The sequence below is a fragment of the Pundamilia nyererei genome, unplaced genomic scaffold (assembly GCF_000239375.1).
Source record: "Pundamilia nyererei isolate P.nyererei 1_Seehausen unplaced genomic scaffold, PunNye1.0 scaffold00145, whole genome shotgun sequence".
NCBI classification, from domain to species: domain Eukaryota; kingdom Metazoa; phylum Chordata; class Actinopteri; order Cichliformes; family Cichlidae; genus Pundamilia; species Pundamilia nyererei.
The window spans coordinates 292,351-316,109 of record NW_005187546.1 but is presented as its reverse complement, the minus strand read 5'-3'; the positions used below and the strand labels follow the sequence as shown (position 1 = coordinate 316,109).

The following is a 23,759-nucleotide window of genomic DNA, read 5'->3' as shown; positions in this document are numbered from 1 at the left end:
TCCCTACCCTCACCTATGGCCACGAGCTGTGGGTAGTGACCGAAAGAACGAGATCGCGAATACAAGCGGCAGAAATGAGCTTCCTCGGAAGGGTGGCTGGCCTCTCCCTTAGAGATAGGGTGAGAAGTTCGGCCATCCGGGAGGGGCTCAGAGTAGAGCTGCTGCTGCTCCACATCGAAAGGAGCCAGCTGAGGTGGTTCGGGCATCTGACAAGGATGCCTCCTGGATGCCTCCTGGGTGCCTCCTAGGTGAGGTGTTCCGGGCATGTCCCACCGGGAGGAGGCCCCAGGGCAGACCCAGGACACGCTGGAGAGATTATATCTCTCAGCTGGCCTGGGAACGCCTTAGAGTTCCCCCGGATAAGCTGGAGGAGGTGGCTGGGGAGAGGGAGGTCTGGGCCTCTTTGCTTAGTCTGCTACCCCCACGACCCGGCCTCGGATAAAACGGATGAAGATGGATGGATGGATGGATGGATAGTGGCAAAAAGATCTCATAGATAAACAAAGTCACAAAGGAAGAACAAAAACCAATGTCAAGCTGAGGGTCATAAACAGGCGGTCTATGCAGTGACAGGAGGGGGAATTAGGCACAGGAGAAGGTAATCAGCAACAGGTGAAAACGAGGATGGCAAAGCAGACAGTCACACAAGAGGGAAACTGGAACAGGAAGTAAAAGCAAATCAAGACGTGAGGAAAGACAAACAAAGTAAAACAGGAAGAAATGAAAAGATATATGATGCTGAAACATGAAGATACTAAAGCATGAGGACTGACATAAAGAGGGGGCACAGGGGGACACACAGCACAGGGGAAATAAGGGAACTAAGGGAACTAAAAACACAGAGTTGCAGAACAAAACAAAATACCAAGACAGTGACAAAGTACTCACACTGACTGTAAACTCCCTTACATGGAAGTTTTTTTTTGTAGTTTTCTTGTTTGTTTTTGTTTTCTGCTCACTTTAAACAAAAGGCATGATATCACCAGCTCTGACGCTTCGGTTACCAGTCAGAGGACTAAACACAGAACAAGTAATCAAGATGTCATTTCCTCAGCCAGTTAAAGGGACAAAAAAAATCACTGGCATGTTTTAATAGCATGGACTTGTATCTGTAAATGATACAATGCCAGGCAGGAAGACTGAATTACAAGCTGACAGAGTGCTAGCAGGCAGCCTGGCAGACAAAGCAGACGGACAAACCGAAAAAAAAAAGAAAAAAGAAGAGAGAGGCAACAAATACATCTGGCACTCAGACTCAGACATTATGCCAACCTCTTGTGTGCATGCACATGCCTGTGTGTGTGTGTGTTGGGAGGGTGATTGGGTTAAGGTGCGTGGCAGATGGAGGGTTTACGTAAGCCTCAGAATACGTGTGAAAAGGAGCCACACCAGTAGAGGCATGCCCTCCTCTCCCCTACCATCTATTATTTCTCCTATTTTCCCCTCTCATCTCCCTACTTCCAATATGTTGCACATTTCTCCGCCGACCCCCCCTTCCCTCCAACCCGCCCAATCCGCCCAGCCTCGTCTTTTATATCACATCTTTCTTGGCTTAGTGTCCTCCCAGAGCTCTGCAGCTATTGTGTGCACATCACGCAAAAGAATCTGAATGTCTGTGAGTGCATATGTTATGCATTTTTACTTAAACCTCAACTCTGGGCATATTCCAGTTGTCTCTTACATGGAGTGTTTGGTTGTTGTTTTTTTGCACAACAGCAGAGTAGGTCACTATCAAAATGTGTGTATTCATTGTTGCAGTCTGGTATAACTTTTTTGTGCACAGAGCCTCTGCAACAAACAAGAGAGAGTTTAACGATGACGGGGGGATGTGCTCTCTCCGTCTCGATCGGGTTGCTTATATGTTGTGCCAACATCACCCCACAAACTTTAGAGGAGACAGCACACATAACAGCATTTAAACACATTGAACACAAGGTTTTCAGTTTGATTTTCAATTAACTGCTGAGGAACTTCTTTGTTTTTAATTGGTTGGTTACTGTCTGTCTGCTCAGTGGGGTTAATGAGAGAAGGAACACCAATGATGAGCATGTATTGCATGAGCATGGCAGCAACTGCAGTCTTAGAAAATGAAAGAGGGAGTTGCTATGCATACATTTTCCCGTTTTCCCACATGACTTTTGACCGTGTCAAACGTCTGCCACTCGACGCTGGCAGCAGAGCACACTGCTGTGCATGCCAGTGTGCGATTATGGTAAAAAGCATGCATCATAAGAGTGTCACTTTTGAGTCTGAAAGAGCTGTAATTTAGATGCCGGCTAGGCTGACTTGACAAATACCTGAAAATTCAGGCCATAATCAAACCCACTCAGCGCTCTTGTCTTTTGGCAGTCGCTCCTGTCGATGTCCTGAAGGTCCTGGAGGTATCGGAGGACATGGAGGGCGTGTCGTTAGAGGCAGGGCTGTGCATCAGCAGAGAGGGGAGAGAGGAGCCAGACCTCTCCTTTAAAATCAATAAGAAGATTCAGCTGAGTGCTCCCACCATGCAATTTTTCCCTGGTGAGTTTTGGTACGAGTCTGTAGACTTGCTTGGCAGAAGAAATGAAAATGAATCTGGTTTTTTTTATATATATATATATAATTTCTTTTTCGTGCTTTCTTCCCAGATTCTCCATTCCCTGTGAATTTCTCAGTGGTGACAACAGTTAGAGCTCTGAAAAGCTCACAGGTCTTTCTCCTTTCCCTGTATGACTCGCAGGTATGCATCACACATGCACCACTGAACCTCATCTGTCTGCATTTTTGACTGTGTCCACGATACATTTTATAATGAAGTTATGTCACCATACTAATATATGAAACACTGGATCTGCACTGGCACTGCAACCTGCACCTGAAACACAGCTTGTCATCAGAATGGGAGTTTGGTCATCTCTGATAAAGATCATTTTTGTCAAAATTATAATTTTGGACTAATCTAATTTAAGTGAGTTTATGCTAGCTGGAAGAATGTGAGCACATTAGCTCTCTCCAGCAGATTTTTATGCTGCAGTTACAAAAATAAAAAGGCCCCAAACCTAAAACCTGCTTTTTTCTGGTTGGTTGCATCCTATGATGGCTACAGGAAACAAATCCATGCATTCCTGTGTGCATATCAAATATAAGGAAATCTTGGAGGTCTTTCTTTCTTATGATCATTTCATGAACATGACATGTTTTCCTTCTGGTCTCTGTGTCTGCATCTGTCAGGGCACACAGCAGCTGGGCATAGAGATCGGCCGTTCTCCTGTATTCCTGTATGAGGACCATGAGGGCCAGCCCCCTCCAGACCTTTACCCCACTTTTAGGAAGGTCAACCTGGCTGATGGCAAGTGGGTAACTACACACATACACAGCCACCCATGATGACGATTCTGTGTTCTTCTTTCTTTCTTTATTCATTTGTTTAATGCAGATAATAACGTGTGGTAATACATGCTGTGTGCATGTGCTTTTCGTCTTTAGTCCCAGGAGAGAAGAACCTAACAATGAACAGAGGAGTAGAATTTTTAAGAAGCATTTAGTAGTATTAATATGAGGGGGGAAAGAGACTATTAATGTTAGTAAAAACATCATATGTGAATCTGTTACTGTTTAGGCTTCATTCTTCCTTCTCTCACCCAAACTGGTCACAGCAGATGCCGCCCCTCCCCGAGCCTGGTTCTGCTGGAAGTTTCTTCCTGTTAAAAGGGAGTTTTTCCTTCCCACTGTCGCCAAAGTGCTTGCTCATAGGGGGTCATATGATTGTTGGGTTTTTTGTCTGTATTGCAGGGTCTACCTTACAATATAAAGCACCTTGAGGTGACTGTTGTTGTGATTTTGTGCTATATAAATAAAATAAAATTGAATTGAATTGAATTGAAAATATGCTCAGATCTTTCTCTGTGCTTACAGGCACACCTTCTCAACCAGCAGGAGCTTTGGATAGAGTAACTTTCTTCTCTCTTTGTTACTAGTTGGCACAGAATAGCCTACAGTGTGGATGGGCAGTCAGTGACTCTCTACCTGGACTGTGAGAAGCTGAACACCCTTGACCTGCTCAGAGGTCACGACCCCCACGTCAGCACTGAGGGTGTTACCGTGTTTGGAACACGGCTGCTGGATGAAGATGTGTTTGAGGTAGATCGGTGACACGGAGGGGTTACAAGTGACATGTCAAGTGAGCCGTGGCGAAGGTCATTGCTAATTGTGATGTACGGTGGCCCATAGAGGCCAAACTCACCGCAACTTAAAAACCCCCACCAACAAATAGGAAAATGCTGCAAAAGCACAAGAAACAGTGGAGGTTGAATCAATTCCTTACTCAGTTGTGTTTAGTGAGATTTCCTACTTCCATTATGTTTTATTCATCTTCAGATATGTTTTGCGTGCTTTTGCAGCATTTTTCTTTTCTCAAGTTGCAGTGCATTTGAGCTCTCAGGGTCACCATGGAAATCTCTTTTTGGTTTTTTTTCCAGTGTATTTAGTAAAGCCAGAAGCTCATTTGTCTTTGATAAAAACTATAAAAACATGCAAAAAAACCCAAACAAACGATTAGGACCCACAATAAGGTCTTTGTGTGCGGTGAGGAGGTGTCTCTGCTTGTTGCCGCTTGTTTAATTTGTCAGTCAAATAGTGAGAAATGAATCGAGCCTTTTCCCAGTTGCATCGCCCTCCAGTGGTTGTGTGGGTGGATGCAGTGCAGTTTAAGTTCTTGAACAGCGTATTTTCTTAATATTATTTACTGGTGTATTTATTAATATTTGTGGATATTGCAAAAGACGAATAAGCCATTCAAATAAACAAATCTGTGCACACTTTAAAAGCATCTGCGGTCGTTTTGACATAGATGCAAAATGTGCAAACTGTAACCTTTGCTTTGTCAGGTGGTCCAGCTGCTTAAGTGAACAACTCCCAGGCGTGTTTGGCTTGGACTCGCCATCCGTTAATGTGTGTGTACATGTGTAAAACAGAGAGAAGAAGAAAGAGCTTGTGTCTGTCTTAACTGGCTCCATTTGAGACTGAAGCTCTGGAGACGATTACGTGCGGAGCGGCCATAAAAACAGCCCGTTAAGTCACTTTGATCCGTCTAAATGAACACAGAAGATAGAGATGTTACAGACACGTGGATGGGCCAGTGATATTTTTCAGTGATTACAAGTAATGGCATCCTTAACGTGCATTCCTGACAGCTAAAGTGGAGTCACAGACTTTTCCGAGTTCAGCTTGGTGTGTGTTTCTGGGACACAGGGAGACATCCAGCAGCTACTGATCATCGACGACCCCAGAGCAGCGGAGACGTACTGTCAGGACTACATCCCAGACTGTGACAAACCTTTACCCTACAACAGCATATTAACAAAGGCCGAAGAGGTAAGTCCTCCTTAACGGTGAGTCAGAGAGAAGGAAGGGAAATGAGCGGCGAGTTTCACAGGCACACACAACCGTGAGGCATCTCAGGTGTTGAATGCTGTAAATCTGCTCTGTCATTTTAAAATTAAAGGTGTCCCCCCAAGGTTACAAGCGGCAGGGAAACTTTTACCAGTATTTATGGGCATTTTAGACGAAAAAGACGAATGGTTTAATTACACTATGCTGGTCATATTTCTCTTCTCTGAAATCCTCTAGGTGTCATAAATTAAAAGCTATGAAAATATGTTCACTGTGTGGAGGCAAAGATCATTAGCTCACACTGTTTTAGTTGCCAGTATGTAATAAATTTTTTTCTCCCACACACGCACTCATGCCTCTTATTGTAGCTGCATTTTGAGAAGCACCACAGGGCTGTTTATTTCCCTTGTATCTTAAAATAAAGTCATAAACGCTACCAGTTCTCCCACTCTTACATTTTATCTCCTTCTCTGTTTCTTCCTGTGCTTGTAGTGAAGCACATTACATGGCTCTTGTGGTTCAGAGTAGCTCGCCAGGGTCCGTCTGCCAACGGACCACACTTCTGGGAAAGGCTTCAAATCCTCTTCCTCTTCCCATTGGCTTCAAGTTCAAAACACACGGAAAGAATCCTGTTTTACTGGGTTCAGTTTGTTTTTAATGTAGCACCACTAGAAATGCAACCAGGAAGCCAATAGAACACATGGAATTAGGGCACCACTAAAAAACTGGAGTACGCTGCACCTTTTTTAGAGTTGTTGTGACAGGCTGGGAGAGGAAGTTTAAACATCCGTTATGTCCTAAAAGGCCTCAAATGTTTTATCTATTTTGATTCTATTGTACGCTTTAGGTGGAGAGACCGCCAAAGAAACACGTGGTCGAAGAGTACGAAGAGTTTGACTTCAGCGACCTCTATGATGACTCCTATGTTTCCACGGTGACTGCCAGTCCAAACGTCACAGAGTACGAGGTGAGATTGTGCGGCATGAACAGCATCACGAGCTCGGACCTGTTGTGTCTCTTTGTGCTCCATCTGCTTTTTTCTGTCCTTCACCGTTCGTATCTGCGCGTGTCTGTCGGATAGATCATAGAGTACGAAGACTACGACAACACGACAAACTACCACCACGTGAACGAGTATGAGTATGAGGAAGAATATGATGACCGCTATGGACCTGCGGAGAGAGAGCGGGAATTCTCCATTAACGGACAGGTACCATCAACACATTTATCCAATTTTACATGGAAACATACAGAAAACTTGCCTTGCAGTCATCTGCAATAATCATGCTCACTCTTCTTGTCAGGATATACCAGAGAAAGGACAGAAAGGAGAGCCAGGGTATTTGGGAGCGGTAAGATAAGAGATGATACTTCATCAGTTTACACATTCTGAACACTTTTTAATGACCATTAAAACACTGTGACTTTTACGTTCCACAATAACGAGTTAACAACATAAAACACACCTCTCAGTTTTTCATGTATTTCATATACTTTTAAACAGTTTTTTGTTGTAAATGCAAATGCAGCTGTCTCTCAAGCACTTGATAATTTCTGGTGATTAACGGCCCTGTTAATCACCTTGTTTTGTTCACTACTGAATTCTTTGCCTTAAAGATATTATCTCCCCTTGCTGGTACTGCAACTTCTGCATTCGTGTCCATTTCACAGTTTGCCTCTCCACAACGTAAAACTGACTCAGTGGACTGGCGTGTCTATTACATGTTTTAGACCTGGCTAGGAGATGAGAGGCCAGCTGCTGTGATAAGGTTTCAGAAGCTCTGCTATATAAGCAGCGACCTGTGCATGTAGAGCTTTATATGAAACGGCAGAATTTTAAAGTCGATTCTGAATTTCGCTAAAAGTCATTGAAGGGATGCAAGAATAGGTGAGATAAATGACCGGTGGCAAGTTAAAAAATGCTGGAAGGATTAACAGATGGTCAGACAAAGACTGACTGTAGACGACTGGACACAGGAGGGCAACAAGGCACAGGTACAAATAGTCACAGAGGACAATACGCGGGGGAAAGCAAAATTAGACATCAGACACCAGAGACCAGAGACAAATAACTACCAAGATAAAACAGGATGTGAGACTAGAAAGTAAACAGCAAATACAATACAATACCCAGGGAAAGCTGGGGGAAACTGACACAAGAGAATGAGACAGAAAACTCTTTAAACTAAACAATAAAATCTTAAAATCTATTCTAAAACTAACTGGGAGCAAATGCAAGAAAGTCAGTGGGTGATATGTGGTCTCATGTGTGCCTTTTAACAGCTGAGCTGTAGAGTTTTGGATCAGATGCAGGTGTGTGAGCAGTGACAGACTGGCATCTGAATAAAGTCCGTAGTCGAGTCCTGCACACCTATAGGAGCCGCTTGGCCATATATATATATATATATGTATATATACATATATATTAGGGGTGCAACAATACTCGTATTGGTATTGAACTGTTTGGTACAGTGCCTTCGGTTCGGTATGCATATGTATCGAACGATACAACATTTTTAATTTATTTTTATCAATTTTTCTTCTGACATGCTGTCTGTGTTGAGAGCTCAGTGGATCTGCGTTCGACTACTCCACCTAGGCTGCACTGTCGAGTGCAGATCCAGTGAGCGCAGCGCAAGCTAGCAAGACAGAAGCTAAGCTCGTTGCAACATTTATAATTTTAATAAATGACAAATTAAAAAGGCATGAACATTTTTTTGTATCGAAAAAATATCAAACCGTGACACCAAAGTATCGAACCGAACCGTGCATTTTGTGTATCGTTGCACCCCTAATATATATATATATATTTATATTTGCTGTTGTTAACTAATATCTGCTCAGGTATCAGGTATAGCGTGCATACAAATCCTGTTTTAACTGGTTTGAGTGGTTGTATTTTACCAAAATAACCTGAATGTAAAAACTTTTTTTCATGTGAAATTTTAGGGAACACAAATCACAGGACCGTATGGACCTCCAGGGCCCGAGGTTAGCGATGCTCACTGCATGAGATATAACATGAAACACAATTTCATTCACTATTTAAGAAAAAGAACAAACGTTTTAATTATTTGAATTAAATAAATTCAGTCATAGTGACTTGCTGACTGCTTATCTGTGTGTTTGCAGGGAGAGCCGGGGCCACCTGGAGTCACGGGACCGGTGGGACCTCGAGGAGACGCTGGAGAGCCGGTGAGGACTGCCCTCTGTATGCTGAGTGAATGGCTGAGTGCTCCACACATCGACAAGTCTCCATAAACGTTCTCATATCTCTCCTGTCAGGGTCCTCCGGGGCGGCCAGGCCTTAATGGTGTTGATGGGATACCAGGTCCCCCAGGAAACATCATGCTTATACCGGTAACACAAAGATAGCACAGCGTTGCCCGAGGCTAACAAGCTGCATTAATGTTGCTGCAGCAGTTATTTGGTCTTGTTAACCTTCAACAAAGCCTTAGGGGAAATGGGAATGTTTGAATGCCAGTAATGCCAGAGGAATGGGTTGTTTGGAGGTAGTTACAGAAATGATCGATCTGTTTGCCTCTGAAAGCTTTATAGTGCATGTTTTTGTTTACAGCAAAATATATTTGGTGCAGTTTCTGTGTCAAATCAGGTGATTGAGGGTGATCATTTATTTTACTGATCTCTTTAAAAATTAATCACTTGCGCTGAGATCTGGTGGCTGCGAGGTCCACAGCATAGCATTCATGTTGCTGTCAGAATCATAAAACAATGAAACGTTTTACAGCTTATTTATTTTGGCTTCAAAATGCCTTCCATCTTCACCTTCTTATGCAAGACCAGAGCAGCAGTGCAATGCAGTGGCCACTGGGAGGAGTATTTAGTTTAACTTGTGAGTATCATGTCCGCTCAACTGTGTGTGTGTCTTTGCCTCTGTGTGCAGTTCCACTCAGGTGGCGATCCAAAGACAGGTTCTGTGGTTTCTGCACAAGAAGCGCAAGCTCAGGCCATCCTGCAGCAGACCAAGGTATACAACCGGTTGCATGCTGCATATACAGCTTACTCAGAAGTGCAGCTTATATATAGCTCTGAAGATTATTAAAACCAGACTATGTCTTCTATACTGGTTCTTCTTTGTCTCCTAGCTGGCTATGAAGGGACCTCCAGGGCCACTCGGCCTCAGGGGAAGACCTGGGCCACTGGTGAGTGCATCCCTCATTATTTATGTAAACTCTGGCAGCCCAGAGGATTTTAAAAGTTATTTCTCACACAGTACTTGGCAGATGAAGCATTTGCAGGACATAGGGAGTAATTTACGAAAGTTTGCAGACTTGTGATTGACAAGTCGTTGGGCAGTGAGCCTATCCTGGATAATCTAAAGATGACCTTAATTCACAAAATCTACTCCATGTTGTCTTCCCTATGACCAAAATCATGAAACTGAGCTCATAAACTAAGCAAGAAAAACATTTACTGAAGTCACCTAGAGCAGAATCAGGGGCCGTTTTTTCCATAGATGTCTATACAACTGGAAGTCTTTACAACCAGTTGAGTCGCCCTCTGCTGGACATCAAAAAGAATGCAGGTTTAGGCCCTTAGGGCTAGAATCTGAGTGCATCTCTTATATTTAACCATTAATGACCTATGCAGTGACGATTGTGTGACCTTGTAATATGTATTAAATATATTTATGTGAATATCTGCAGCATACGATAGCACCTATCGTTCACATTTTTCGCCTGTAACCTGGTATACGAGAGTGCATAAACATAGATTTGATTCATGTAGTATGTGCATATGTGCATTTAAAAGGTTGAGTGGTTGCTTATGTAACTGAAACATTCATTTGTCTGTGTGTATTCTTCCTAAAAAAACACTTCCAATTTCCATTTTTTTTTGTTTTTTTAAATATATATTTGCAATTTGCAATTTTTAAAAAAATTCTTACTATTAAATAAATACGTCAATAATATCAATATGTTCTTTTCTCAGGGTGTACCAGGCCCCTCTGGGCTGAAGGGAGCCACTGGTGAGATGGGACCACCAGTAAGTTAGTTTAAACACACTGGAGCACCAGTTAAACTGTGTTTGTTAACACAATTCACCACTGGCAACATATCACCTGGATCTCGTTCCTTTGATGATTTTATTTTTCCTGTAGGGCCCTCCAGGACAGCCAGGTATCTCCGGTCAGAATGGGCGACTTGGGAAACGGGTGTGAATACTTACTACAGTTTTTATTGTTGAAACTGTTATAGGCATGGATTTAAAGTAGTTATTTCTGTGACTAAACTATTACCATGTCTGGGTCTGTGTGTGTTTTTTAGGGTCGAGCAGGTGCAGATGGGGGTCGTGGTGAAATAGGGGAGACTGGAGCAAAGGTGAGCTAAAGTCCCAGTCACACCTCACTTTTGCGTCTCCTTAAACTGAGACATTAACTTTCTCCTTTTCATCTTTCTTTAAGGGAGACAGGGGATTTGATGGCTTGCCTGGTCTCCCTGGAGACAAAGGGCATAACGTAAGTTATGTGGCTGAAAAAGTTCCTGTTAAGTAGATAACTCTGAATAGCACTTGTCAGCTCCCATGTGTGTAATTTCTCAGGGCGACAGAGGGAAGCCAGGCCCTGTAGGTCCTCCTGGAGAGCTGGGAGAAAAGGTGAGAGGTCGTGGCAGTTGTAGGTGTATTTTATGTGTGCAGGTGCTTCTATTTATGGTTATTTATGTTTGCTTTTTTTTAAAAAACAGGGTTCTCAGGGGCCACTTGGGCCGAGAGGACAACCAGGTGATGCTGTGAGTGTTTACAAAAACACACCTTAGTGCCATTCAGCATATTCAGTTAGACCATTTGCCAGTTTTGGAGTCAGTGAGTGATGTATTACACATTTTTTTAAACTTTTCTTAAATGTAATAAAGTATGCTACTTAATTACTCACTGGAGAAAGTAGATTACTTTCTCGGTAACATGACCTGGGATGCACCGTCACATAATTATCAACACCGACACAAATCGCCGTCCTAATGAAGACACACGTGATCTTTCTGTTAGTGTTCACGTACAAACACAAAGCTGAAAACTGAAAACAAAGATGAAAACTAGCCCAAAGTCACTTTAAAGCGATCTCCACAGTGATTCATGAACAGGTAGAAACACAGGCTACAGGCCTGACTGCTCATCACTGCCTTTGTTACTTGTTGAACTTTAGGCTGGACTGAAATGAACACACACTCAGCTTCACTATGTTGTGTTAACATGCTGTTTGTGCAGATACTTGCAAAGAACTGACATAGTGTTAGTAGTATGATGCAATTGTTTATGTCGTGGAGGCAGTTTGCTCTTTACCATTGCAGCTCTTGTCGATTTGTGTGATTAAAATAAAATTAACCTTAGGTTGTGAGTGTGTATTAACGTTAGATAAAAAAGGGGCTTGTACGAATGACGTAAGCACTTTGAGTGCTATGTAAGAACCAGTCAGTTTGAGACTTAAGTTTGCAACAGAAAACGGTGCTAAAATGTGGCTGCAGGATGGTGCACAATCTCTACTGCATGCTACATTATCTTATTTATATTAACTGATCTGTGTTTCAGGGACCCAGAGGTATGACTGGCCCCAGAGGTCGGCCCGGTCCCCCAGGCATGCAAGTGAGTGTGAACCTTATCCTTTTTAATGCACCACCTTTTCACACATTAACATCTACAGCTAACAACAGCAGACAATGTAAGATAAGAGTGATTACAGCTTTGTGCCAACTCTGTGTTTAACCATGAAAAAAACCCTCTTTTACATCAGCTGCATGAATCCAGCTGTGGTGTAACTATCAGATAATTGCAGGAGATAATACCTAATCACAAAGTTGCACCCCTTCTCCATTTGTTAACATTGTGTTCTGTAATTCTTATCTGAGAAAGAGACTGTTTGCTGGCCTGAAGCCGTTTCATTTTGTGTAACGTCTGTTTGCACTTGTAGCAACACACGTTCGCGCTTGTCGGCATCCGACAATGCTCTTTGCTTTGTTTAAATGTATTCGTTGATGTTGGTTCATTACGCTTTAAAAGCCTCAAGCAGGAAAGGTGGTATACCTAAACCAGTGGTGCAGTTGATCATTTTTAAATTGTTTCCAGTCCCAGGGGTTTTATGTAACAAGCTTTAGAAAAACAAATGTAGGGGAAATACACCCTCCTCCTTACAGCTGAAGGACACTTAAAAATTCTAATAATGACCTGAAATATCATTAGATTATATTGCCATCGAATATTACATATCAGTGAAAGGGAAACTTCTACTATTACGAGTACACTGGAAGTTGAAATTAGATTCACATGGGATGACAACCAGGTGTGAGCAGGAGGACTCCAGACAGAAAGGTGTTGATGCTGATCAAGCTGGAATTGGTTATAGAACCATCTCTAAAGAACAGACTGTATACAGATGGACAAAATTTAAGAACAGCTATCGACAGAGTTCAGTGCAAGAGCAAAAGTGTTAGAAATGCTGTCGACAGACCTGACGTGCACAGTTTATGTGAGTAAATCCAGTCTGAAGCTGTTTTGTACAAAGAAAAGGACAAAAATGCCTCTAAAACAATGTGCAGGACCGATCAAAAGTTACCTGAAGTGTTTAATTGTAGCTTATTGCTTCACAAGCAATAGTTTTACCTCTGCACACCACCACAGTGGATGTTAAAGACAATCGAGATCTGATTGAAGTGCAGCCTTTTGTCTTTAATTCAGGGGTTACAACTGTTTATGAATAACAGCTATTTTTATACACAGTCCACCATTTTCACATGCTCAAAAGTTACTGGACAGTTGAGTGACAAGCAGCCTTATGGCCGTGAGTCCTGTTCCCTCAGTTAGCCATGACAAGTTAAGCTCATGACAGGTGTGGGTTCCCAGCGTTGTTCATCTTTTCTTGGTAGTCGTTCACTGGAATTCTCAATATAAGGCCCAAAGAAATGTTGATGCAAGCCAAGAAGGATGAAAAATCTAAATAAGCCTATCAGAGATAACCAAACCAACAATCTGGTAGATTCTTAAAATGTAGGAATGCACTGACCACCTCATCGACATCAAAAGACTTGAAACCTGAGACCATGGAAGACAACTGAAGTGGATTGCTAAATTCTTTCCTTGGTAAAGAAAGCCAACTAGGAACATTATCAAGGATGTAAATGAATCATTGTCAAGGCCTACAGTCCAGAGACACCTTTACAAGGTGAAAACCAGGGGTTATACTCAAGAAGAGGAAAGCCAGGTAAGAGACACACAACATCTAAAAGAGTCCCCACAGCTCTGAGGGCATCTCAAGGGAGGAAACACAAAATTTTTCTGAAATAGCCTCTGAAAATGGGATTTTATGAAAAAGAAAAAGCCTTATTCCTGAACAGTTAATGCTATACTTTAAAGCTTAAAGCTAAAAGTCCGACCTTCAATCCCATCTCGATTTTCTGATTTTTTTAAGCGATTGTTCGAATACTTATGGACTGTATTGTATGTTTTCCTCACACAAACATGTGATTTTTGCTCATTTTCCCTCAACAAATGAATTAGAAAAAAAGAATAGAAACAAATCAGCAAATATTTATCAAAATATTTAAATATGTAAAATGTTTGTTTCATTTTTTCAGTTCTCTTTTTCACTTAGGACTTAATCTGATAATGTTTCAGCTTATAGTTCCAGAGAAATCTAAACAATGGCAGCTGCATGGCTTCTTTGTTTACTCAGACATTATTTTTTTTTGTAGGAGTAAAGAGTTCATACGACAGAGAAAGTTGGTGGCAGAAAGTACACCTCATGCAAAGGAATTATCTTACACAGGAAGTAGCAGCTCACAGTCGGCCCACAAAACAATGCACGTCTTTAACCAGAGTCCTATTATTCTGAACACAAACCTCATGTGCTTTAAATATTTTGGTTAGAGGCCACATAAGTAGATTTGAGGATATAAAAAAAATGTAGTCTCCTTCTTTAACCGCCATCCTTTTTCTTCTCACAGGGCATTCGAGGAATTGATGGGGCTCAGGGTTCAAAGGGAAATATAGTAAGTAATATAAACGCTGAAGACCCCAGATCTATGTTGATCTGTTCTGATGACATCATGTCTCCTCTGTGACAGGGACCGCCAGGAGAAGTAGGAGCACCCGGACAGCAGGGCAACCCTGGAATCATTGTAAAAGCAGTGAACATACACTCACAAATGTAACTCAGCTGCATACATGTATCTAAGGAAATACTAATCCTCTGTCTCTGCTCCAGGGTTTTCCTGGTCCTCAGGGGTTAGTAGGGCTGCCAGGAGAAAAAGTGAGAGTCTTTTACTTGGATTCTTTCCTCAGAGCAAAGAGAATCTCAGTTGACTGACTCATCTTTGTCTCACAGGGTCCTCAAGGGAAGAAGGGGATGAGAGGCTTGCCAGGAAATGATGGGCCCCCAGTCAGTAAATGCACACTTGTATTTCTTTACTTTTGTGATCGCTTGTGACATGATGCACTCCCTCAACTTCACACATCGTTTTGTCTACAGGGTCACCCTGGACGAGAAGGTACCCCGGGGGAAAAAGGACTGCCAGTAAGTTTGTTGTCTCTGAGGATTTATGTTGTTTTCATGGTATTACAACTGACTATAATATGTGAATATGCTCATTTCTAGGGTCCTCCAGGTGTCCAAGGGCCTGTTGGATACCCTGGGCAACGAGGAGTTAAGGTAGAAAATGCAACCTGGTTTGGAGATATATGGATATATGAATCCATTAATTTGTATATTTCTGGATATGTTAAAATGCAGAGTGAGGTTTCCAGTTAGTAGGGTTAATCTTATGTCTATGTAACCACATGATACCAGTATCAACTGACACTACAGCAGCACTGACAGAGGAAACTTCTCTGTGAAGATATATGAAGTTCTAAAAAGAAAACATTTTTACAATTCAGTGAATTTATAGCATACAATATCCACAATATCAAAACTGCACGCCTGATATAGTGCAGGTCCAAATCAGACTCATCAAAGCATGGACTTCTCTGACCACTAAGTCTTGTAACTTGCGAGTGGGTTGTCAGAGAGAAAAATCCCACTGAGGTCTAAAGAATTTGAAATCAATTCAACTTGATCCCAACTGTTGTTTCAAGGCCGGTTATCTATTTTAAGGCGGAGGTTCTTAACCTGGGTTCGATCTAACCCTAGGGGATCGGTGAGTCGGTCTCAGGGGTTCGGCAGAGCTTCCGCCGTGACATGCACGGCTCATTTTGTGCACCAGTAAAAAACAGATCTATGTCTTTAAATTTGAAAAAAAAAATCATATTTGATTTTTCAGTAAAGAGGGGTTCAGTGAATGCGCATATGAATCTGGTGGGGTTCGGTACCTCCAACAAGGTTAAGAACCACTGTTTTAAGGTAAAGACCCTACAATGACACAAAACCCCAATCAGATACGAGCACGTGCTTAACGACAGTGGGAAGGAAAAACTTCCTTTTAACAGGGAGAAACCTCCAGCAGGAGCAGGCCCTATGTAACAACAGATGGGGAGGCAGACAGGACAAAAGACACTCTGTGGAAGAGAGCCAGAGATTAATAATAACTAATGATAAACACAGAGTGAACACTTTGTGATGTTCCTCAGTCTATTCCTGAATAATCTGTCGCAGGAAGCATTACCCTGTTTAAAGAGGCCATTGTTATTAGGGAATATATCTGCCATGAAGGTGTGTATGTGGTCTCTAACCATGTACAGGGAAGTGGTACTCGCCAAAGTAATATCCACATGAACGCCAAGGTTTCCGAGCAGAACATTGCTTCCTGCTGCCATCGCTGCCCCAGGTGAACAACACACACTGAGCATGTGCAATGTAAATCAAAACATGTCTCATCAGAGCAGCCCTTATCTCAATGCTCCACCGTCCACCTCTGACGCTCAAGTGCCCATTGTAGCAGTGGAGAGGGGTCAGCACGGGTTCTCTGAAAGGTTTATGCAGCTCTGTAAGCTGTGATGCACTGCATGTTCTGTCACCTTTCTGTCAGAGGCAGCAACGTGTTTTTGTTGCAGTTTGTACTACTGTAGCTCTACGTGTGCATTTATGTGCCATGGGTGCTGATGACTCAATCGCCGGTTCCCAGTTTGTCCCTTCCTGGAACACATTTGGAAGGTATTAAGGAGTGCATGCTGGGAACACGCCACAAGACCTGCTGCTACAGAGATGCTCTGACCCAGTCATCTCAGTTTCACCATTTTCTCCTATTTTTGCTTCCAGCACACCAGCTTTAAAAACAGATTGTACATGTGCTGCGAGAGGAATCAGTTTTTACTATTGTGACTGATCAGGATTTGTCAGCGTACTTAAAATGTATTATTCTTCCACATTGGATTTCACCATAAGCTAAAGTCAGGAACAGCCAACTGTGACATTGTATCATGTGTTCTCTGTTTACTTGTTGACTTCCAGCTTTGTTGTCTATCTTCCTGTTTGACAGGGAGCAGATGGACTCAGAGGTTTAAAGGGCAGCAAAGGAGAGAAGGTAACAAAGACAGAGAAACAGCGCAATTTGTTCTAAAATACAGTATACAAGGTATTTGTTCCAGAACCATCTGTTTATGCTGTCTGTTAAATTATCTGGACATTCCTTTGTCTTCCTGTCTCCTCTCCTTTGCTGTGCCTGCAGGGAGAGGATGGTTTTCCAGGGGCCAAGGGGGAGATGGGGGCAAAGGGGGATGTTGGGGACAATGGAGCACCAGGGTCTCGAGGCGAAGATGGACCTGAAGGTCCCAAAGGCCAGTTTGGTCCCCAGGGGGAGGCTGGACTTATTGGTATTCCCGGAGAGAAGGTACAGAGCAAATCATAGCTGATCAGTAAAAGTATCAGTGAATAATCCTAACTCATATTGCACAACATGTATTAGGAGTCATGCTGCCTCTCTTTTTAGGGTAAATTGGGAGTACCGGGACTGCCAGGATTTCCAGGGCGACAGGGGCCAAAGGTGAACTAAATTGAATGAAAGTAAACCAGATGTTGAAGATATAATGTACGCAAAGCAAATCTATGCGTCTTTTTCCTCCCAGGGATCTGATGGGTTTCCTGGTTCAGTGGGAGCTTTGGGAGAAAAAGGGAAAAAAGTAAGTGGAGGGTTTGACATCGTGATGATATTTTCTCTGAAAAATGATGCTATTTCCTTCAATATTCTTCTTTTGTCCTCTAAATCAGGGCCCTGCAGGACAACCAGGAAGTGCAGGCCAGAGGGGACCAAATGTGAGTGTCGTCTCAAAACAGATATTTGAGTAATGGCAGAAAGGACACGGTCAAGGATGCCATTGTCTCACTTTATGTCGGGGTCATTCTGGCTCAAATCAGCACGGGCTTTCTGCTTGAATCATTCATTTCCATAAAAGTTTTATGGTGCAAAAATAAATATGATGATTTTGGTGAAATTTTTGCGTCATATATCAAATAGTTTTCAAGGCATGCTTTTTTGAAAAAAATTGACCCATTTTCAGGCCTTTTCTTCTCTCATTGAAATCTGCAGCAATGTCTGAACATGAGTATCTCAAAAACTATTAAAGATAAAAGCCTGGAAATTTCAGTGGCCTTTCTTACCATCAAGATGAATCAGACTCTGTGATTTGAAACAAACATAAAAGTTTTGGCTAGTTAAAAAGTGAAACAAAAAAGAAATCCTGCACTCTTGCAAAGTCCTATATTGGAACATAGACTAATAAAAAGGTTTAATATTGCAAAAGACAATTAGTGGCGATTTCTGAATAGCATGTATTTGAATTTCACAGTACCGTAAAGTAAAAGATGTAAATACTTTATACTAAATTCTTAGTCACAAATGAAAAAAAATACTATGATGTTTTTAATATAAATTGAAGAGGGACAAGAACATTGGCTGATTTGATCATAGACTGTATAATTTTGTTCTTTTTTTGTAACCTTCTTTTTTGTACGTCTTCAGCTACAGCCTGCATTGAGGAGACCGTTTTATCAACATGTCACATCAGCTGCAACATGGCTGAGTTTTCACAAGAAGCAATCATCAGAATCAGCCCTCATTTTGAACTCATTTTGACCTCATTTGCAAATTTCTGTGGCTGTATGTCGCACAGATATTATGGCAGTGACAAAATCTCTCCACAGAAAGATCGACATATAAACATCTGAAAGTACTACCTGTGTAGTAAAACTGGCACATTGCCGTTGCCACATTTATGGACACACTGTTCAGAAAGATGCAGCACATCTCCATTCAGATAAAATCTGATGCATGAAGAATTTTACCATCACATCTGCACATCTTCACATCTTTCCCAAAATGGTTTCTTCTCCTGTCCTCTCCTCTCTTGAAAGAAATTGAGCCATACTGTGTAGAAAATATGGTCATCGCCGTGGTGATGTCACCAATCGGTTTGTGAAGCCCCGTTTTAAAACATCAGTGTTTTTGTCACTCCCATGCTCCAGAGTGTAAAGAGTGTCGATTCATCAGCGATCAAGCCTGGTTAGCAAAATTATGAATTTATGGGTGAAGAGCATAGCCACACGTATCTGCTAATTAGGCCAAAGTGACAAACAAGCATCAGACACAACAAACACAGGCGAGAGAGACAGTTTGGTGACTCAGATTAGAGGAGTTTAAGGCTGGCAGAAAGCTCGCTGCTACAGCTCCCTGCATTTGCACATCTGTCAAAAGTGTGCAGAAAGGCTGTGACCCTAACTTTAAGCCTTCAAAATGAATTAAACAGGTGAGTTATCAAAAACTCCAGGCCTTTACTGTTGTCACGAAGGACTAAATTAGCTATAAAAAACTGTAATTGAAGCTTTAAATATGGTTACATCTGCACTAAATTTATTCACCGGCCCACTTTAACAGGAAGCCTCTAGTGGCTGTTCAAAAAATTACCTTTTGGCACTTCCCCATTGACTTTTTTGTTTTTGAGCCTCACAGGTTGCCACTTGCCCAGCAGTAATGTACATGCCTCTGCAGACGCACTGACTATCTTCCTTCTCAGATCTGTACAGGTTTGTTTGCCCTAACTTTGAAGTTTCTTCTTTGGCAGGGTGCACGAGGTGCCAGGGGAGCGAGAGGGCCTACTGGTAAATCAGGAGAAAAGGTTTGTTGACTGTATTGTTAGCCAATGGCAAAATCCTGTCACCATTAGCTATGGTTTAATATTTTTACCCATTACCGCCTCCTTGTTCTTCTTCTCTCTTATATTTTCATAGGGTGCTTCAGGACATGATGGCCCACCAGGACCATCTGGAGAAAGGGTAAGAAAAATACTTTTAACCTATATTATCTCATCTTTAGATTTTGCTGTTTATAGGCTATTTTCTGTTTTTTAGGGACCTCAAGGGCTACAAGGAAGGAATGGAGAGCCGGGACCTAAAGGAGCAGTTGTGAGTGCAGTACAGAGATATGTAGACACATTCACAAAATTTCACACATACAGTGATGTGAAAAAAAGTTTTTTTCTCAGGAGTGTATGCAGTCCTGTGAAAAATTAAGTGCATGATTCAGAACCGCTTTCAGCAGCAATAACTTGAAATAATCATTTTCTGCATGTCTTCATTAGTCTCTCATAGGATTGTGGAGGAATTTTGGTCCACTTTTCTTTACAGTTTTGCTTTAGCTCACATTCATTTATGAACAGCTCTATTTAAGGTCCCAATTTAGTATTTGAACTAGATTCAGACGTGTTGTTTGACCAGGCCTTTGTAACACCTTGATTCTTTTGTTTTCCAGCCGTTCTGTTGTAGACTTACTGCTGTGCTTTAGATCGTGGTCATGTTACATGACCCAGTTTCAGCCAAACTTCAGTTGTCACAGATTTTCTCAGATTTAATTCTGGAATAGTTTGATAAACAGAGGCGTTCATGTTTAACTCACTGACTGCGAGATGTTTTTCCCCAAACATGGCGCTGTGCACATGTGTCATAGCCAAACATCTCCCCTTTGTTCTCAACATTGTTCCAGAAGTCTTCTGGTTTGTTCTGATAAAACTTTGCAAACGTTCTTTTAGAAAGTCGTGAATGTTAAGATGTAACCTGTTAACTGAGGCCTGCAGAGTCTAATCTTGGGGTGAATCTGCTAGGACATCCACTCCCAGGAAGACTGTGGTATTATGTTAACGCATATCCAAATGCACCAGACCATTAAACTACCAAAACATCTGCTTTTATAGAGGTGCTTGTGCTTGTTGATGATCATTTAATCAAGTGCATTTGATTACCTGCTCCTGATTGCTCTTTATCCTCTTAAATCCTGTGGACGCATTAAGAGTGCATTTAGTTTTTCACAGGACTGCAAATGGTGCTGTGGAGACTTTTTTTGACATAGATGTACATTTAGAACTGATTCATTGCTGTTTAAAACTTCTTCTTGCAAGAAGAAAATAGACCAAGTTAGGAGGAAACCGAGTTTGTAGATCAAGCTGAAATTCTGTACAGTAAACAAAACAAAGATGAATTTGACCTCTAAGTGATTATTTGATATTCTACAATTCTAAACTATTACCAGGTTCATGACTTGTTTAAAAGGTTGAAGGTTGAAGGGTATTTTACCACCTCATATTTAACTTCCTGAGCTTCATTTCTCACCAAGTGTCTCTGTGTGAAGGGTCCAGCTGGGAAAGATGGGCTTCCAGGTCACCCAGGCCAAAGAGGAGAGCCGGTGAGTGAGGTCATGGGTCGTTGATTAAAGATGTTCTTTTTGTCTCCCCACACACAAAAACTCATCTGAACATGCTTTATTTCCATATTTTCTATGCTGCAGGGATTCCAAGGAAAGACTGGACCCCCAGGACCTTCAGGTGTGGTGGGGCCTCAGGTAAGCACGAAAGTGTGAATCCTTCATGTGCTGAATGTTTTCATTGGTATTACTGAGCCAGTCACATTGTTATATTTTTTTCAGGGCAAATCAGGAGAGCCCGGCCCGCCAGGGGACCGAGGTCACCCAGGAGCACCAGGTGTACCTGGAGAGCATGGTTTACCTGGGACTGCTGGGAAGGAAGGTGGAAAGGTCAGTCCACATTCTCAGGTCCACAGTGTATGATAGAAACACAACGCATGCTTCAATTTCACTATGCTTTTCATTTCCTCTCAGGGGGACCCCGGTTTACATGGGACATCTGGGAAAAATGGACCTCCAGGCATGAAAGGGTTCAGAGGGAGCAGAGGAGCCCCAGGCATTATGGTAACACACACACACACATTAATATTTAGTTCTTACTTTCTTAAGATTAGGAATAATATAAGATATAAATTCAAAATGATGTGTGATATTTCCAGGGACCTCCTGGTCTGAAAGGTGGATCGGGACCTCGTGGATCACCAGGAGCCATAGTGAGTCTACAGCATGTCTTCTGGGTTTCTGTTTGTTGCATAGTTATAAAGTAGAATATTTCAAACATTTTAACAATTTTTGCTAGACTGTGATCAGGTGATTTCCGATTCACACATTCACTATAAAAAATTAAACAAAGACAGAAATGACACAATGGAGAGGAACCACTTGAGAGATCTTGAATACAAACCCAAGTATCAGAGTCAAGCGTGGTTAGTAATCCCAGCAGATCTTAATGCAGTCCTACATTAGCTAATGGCACAGCTGTTACCCTTTTTTTGCTTCCTCTTGGTAAATCACACTCATGGCACACTGATAGATACAGTCGCTACTGCCTGTGCAAGCCACTTTGTGGCTCAACCCTTGCTGACAATCAAAGTAATGTCCATTGTTCTGTCAGGGATTCTTGCTGTTGCTTTCCTGCTTTTTGGCAGAATATACTGACAAACATAATTTGCTGCAGATGGATAAAACAGTCCGATCTCGACTAAAATGGCCCTGAGAGAAATGGTGACTGTATGACAAATACTCTCCTGTCCCTATAAAAAGCTAATCATTTTCTTTAAAACAGCCAAACCAGAAAACATCAAGTCATTCATGTTGCTGCCTTAGCAAACACAGTTTGTAGCTCCAATGTGCATGTGTGGTTGAAGTAAAACCGAAAAAGAAAAAGCCAAAAGCACTTTTCAAATAGTATTTGGCATATATGTTATTTATGTCAAGTGCTATTATTTTCCTACAATGACTAAAAAAATAAACCCTGTTTTTTAAGCATTCAAGTGTCAACATGGTGTACTGATTGTTTCCAGGGGCCAACGGGTGAGAGGGGCCCTCCAGGACCAGCTGGTGCCATTGGACAGCCTGGTAGGGCCGGAGCAATTGGAGGACCTGGACCAATGGGAGAGAAGGGGGAGCCTGTAATTACATCTAATCTTCTATGTTCTTATATTATATTTGCCCATTTGGTCCATTTTCATAAGCAGCATGGATGAAAAACAAAGATCCATCAAAGTAGTCTGTCTTTGGTTGGATTGTTAGTTTTTACCATTGATATGTTTTTGTACAGAATAACAGGAATTAAATGTGTGTATTTGTGTCCCAGGGAGAGAAGGGTCCAATAGGACCGGCAGGTCAGGATGGGGACCAGGGACCTGTAGGGATGCTTGGGGCAATGGGCACTGCGGGACCTGCAGGAGAGGACGGGGATAAGGTAAAACCAAATGCACCTGTATGAGCCGGAGGGGATGGGTGAGTATGTGTCTGTACTGTTGTTATAAGCTGTGTCCTCTGTATGTGTCCACAGGGAGAGCAGGGAAAACCTGGACAGAAAGGCAGCAAAGGAGACAAAGGAGAAGGAGTGAGTCTGGAGGCGCAGACGTACATACTCAATAGTGCACAAAAACATGATCATACATGTTTGTTTCATCTTCCCTCTCTCCTCACAGGGGCCTCCGGGGCCTACTGGCCCCCAGGGGCCGATAGGTCAGCCTGGACTTCCGGTGAGTTTGCTTCTCTCATTTTTTCATTTTGAGGGTTTTGAAAATTGAAATGTCTCAATTTACACTGTCAGTGTCAATTCTTCAGCTAGCTTTTCACTTTGTAGTTTTTTATTTACCGTGGTGTGTATTTCATGATGAAACTGTATTGTATTCTTACCAGTAGTATGGGTACCAAACATCTGACGTATAAATAATTTACCCATCAGATCAATCCCTTCATAAATTATTTCCATTTGGTACTTTGTACTGATACTTCACAGCTTGTTGTCTCTCTCAGTCAAACAGGTTTAGTAGGAATTACATCATTTCAGAAAGTTAAATAAACAATTTCAGTCATAAAGACATTTCTCACTCTCCCCTGCATAACAGGGTCTAGATGGTTTGCCAGGTCCTCGGGGCCAACAGGGCATGTATGGCCCCAAAGGAGATGAAGGTCCCAGAGGCTTCAAGGGCTCTACAGGACCAATAGGATTACAGGTGAGACTCTTATTTTATGAAGGCAAACAATAAAGTCTGCACTCTCGTCATATAATGCTGTATGTGTTCTCCAAGGGCATGCCTGGCCTACCAGGAGAAAAAGGCGAGAGTGGCCATGTGGGACTGATGG

At 42.1% G+C, this 23,759-nt stretch overlaps 1 protein-coding gene across 1 annotated transcript in view; it reads left to right on the top strand.

Moving 5' to 3' along the window:
- The window catches only part of LOC102202716 (collagen alpha-1(XI) chain-like), a 47,353-nt gene that overhangs the window by 10,074 nt on the left and 13,520 nt on the right, over nt 1-23,759 (top strand). The window contains exons 2-46 of the mRNA XM_005744527.1: nt 2,350-2,517; nt 2,625-2,716; nt 3,208-3,329; nt 3,954-4,116; nt 5,227-5,349; nt 6,215-6,334; nt 6,449-6,577; nt 6,672-6,719; nt 8,317-8,358; nt 8,500-8,562; nt 8,653-8,727; nt 9,272-9,355; nt 9,474-9,530; nt 10,321-10,374; nt 10,490-10,543; nt 10,656-10,709; nt 10,793-10,846; nt 10,930-10,983; nt 11,073-11,117; nt 11,914-11,967; nt 14,322-14,366; nt 14,442-14,495; nt 14,582-14,626; nt 14,702-14,755; nt 14,846-14,890; nt 14,972-15,025; nt 16,791-16,835; nt 16,980-17,141; nt 17,241-17,294; nt 17,377-17,430; nt 17,519-17,563; nt 19,369-19,422; nt 19,535-19,579; nt 19,655-19,708; nt 20,928-20,981; nt 21,084-21,137; nt 21,222-21,329; nt 21,414-21,503; nt 21,599-21,652; nt 22,463-22,570; nt 22,756-22,863; nt 22,957-23,010; nt 23,099-23,152; nt 23,522-23,629; nt 23,705-23,758. Of these exons, the coding sequence (XP_005744584.1) occupies nt 2,350-2,517; nt 2,625-2,716; nt 3,208-3,329; nt 3,954-4,116; nt 5,227-5,349; nt 6,215-6,334; nt 6,449-6,577; nt 6,672-6,719; nt 8,317-8,358; nt 8,500-8,562; nt 8,653-8,727; nt 9,272-9,355; nt 9,474-9,530; nt 10,321-10,374; nt 10,490-10,543; nt 10,656-10,709; nt 10,793-10,846; nt 10,930-10,983; nt 11,073-11,117; nt 11,914-11,967; nt 14,322-14,366; nt 14,442-14,495; nt 14,582-14,626; nt 14,702-14,755; nt 14,846-14,890; nt 14,972-15,025; nt 16,791-16,835; nt 16,980-17,141; nt 17,241-17,294; nt 17,377-17,430; nt 17,519-17,563; nt 19,369-19,422; nt 19,535-19,579; nt 19,655-19,708; nt 20,928-20,981; nt 21,084-21,137; nt 21,222-21,329; nt 21,414-21,503; nt 21,599-21,652; nt 22,463-22,570; nt 22,756-22,863; nt 22,957-23,010; nt 23,099-23,152; nt 23,522-23,629; nt 23,705-23,758 (3,311 nt within the window). The remainder of the gene's footprint in view (nt 1-2,349; nt 2,518-2,624; nt 2,717-3,207; nt 3,330-3,953; nt 4,117-5,226; nt 5,350-6,214; nt 6,335-6,448; nt 6,578-6,671; nt 6,720-8,316; nt 8,359-8,499; nt 8,563-8,652; nt 8,728-9,271; nt 9,356-9,473; nt 9,531-10,320; nt 10,375-10,489; nt 10,544-10,655; nt 10,710-10,792; nt 10,847-10,929; nt 10,984-11,072; nt 11,118-11,913; nt 11,968-14,321; nt 14,367-14,441; nt 14,496-14,581; nt 14,627-14,701; nt 14,756-14,845; nt 14,891-14,971; nt 15,026-16,790; nt 16,836-16,979; nt 17,142-17,240; nt 17,295-17,376; nt 17,431-17,518; nt 17,564-19,368; nt 19,423-19,534; nt 19,580-19,654; nt 19,709-20,927; nt 20,982-21,083; nt 21,138-21,221; nt 21,330-21,413; nt 21,504-21,598; nt 21,653-22,462; nt 22,571-22,755; nt 22,864-22,956; nt 23,011-23,098; nt 23,153-23,521; nt 23,630-23,704; nt 23,759) is intronic.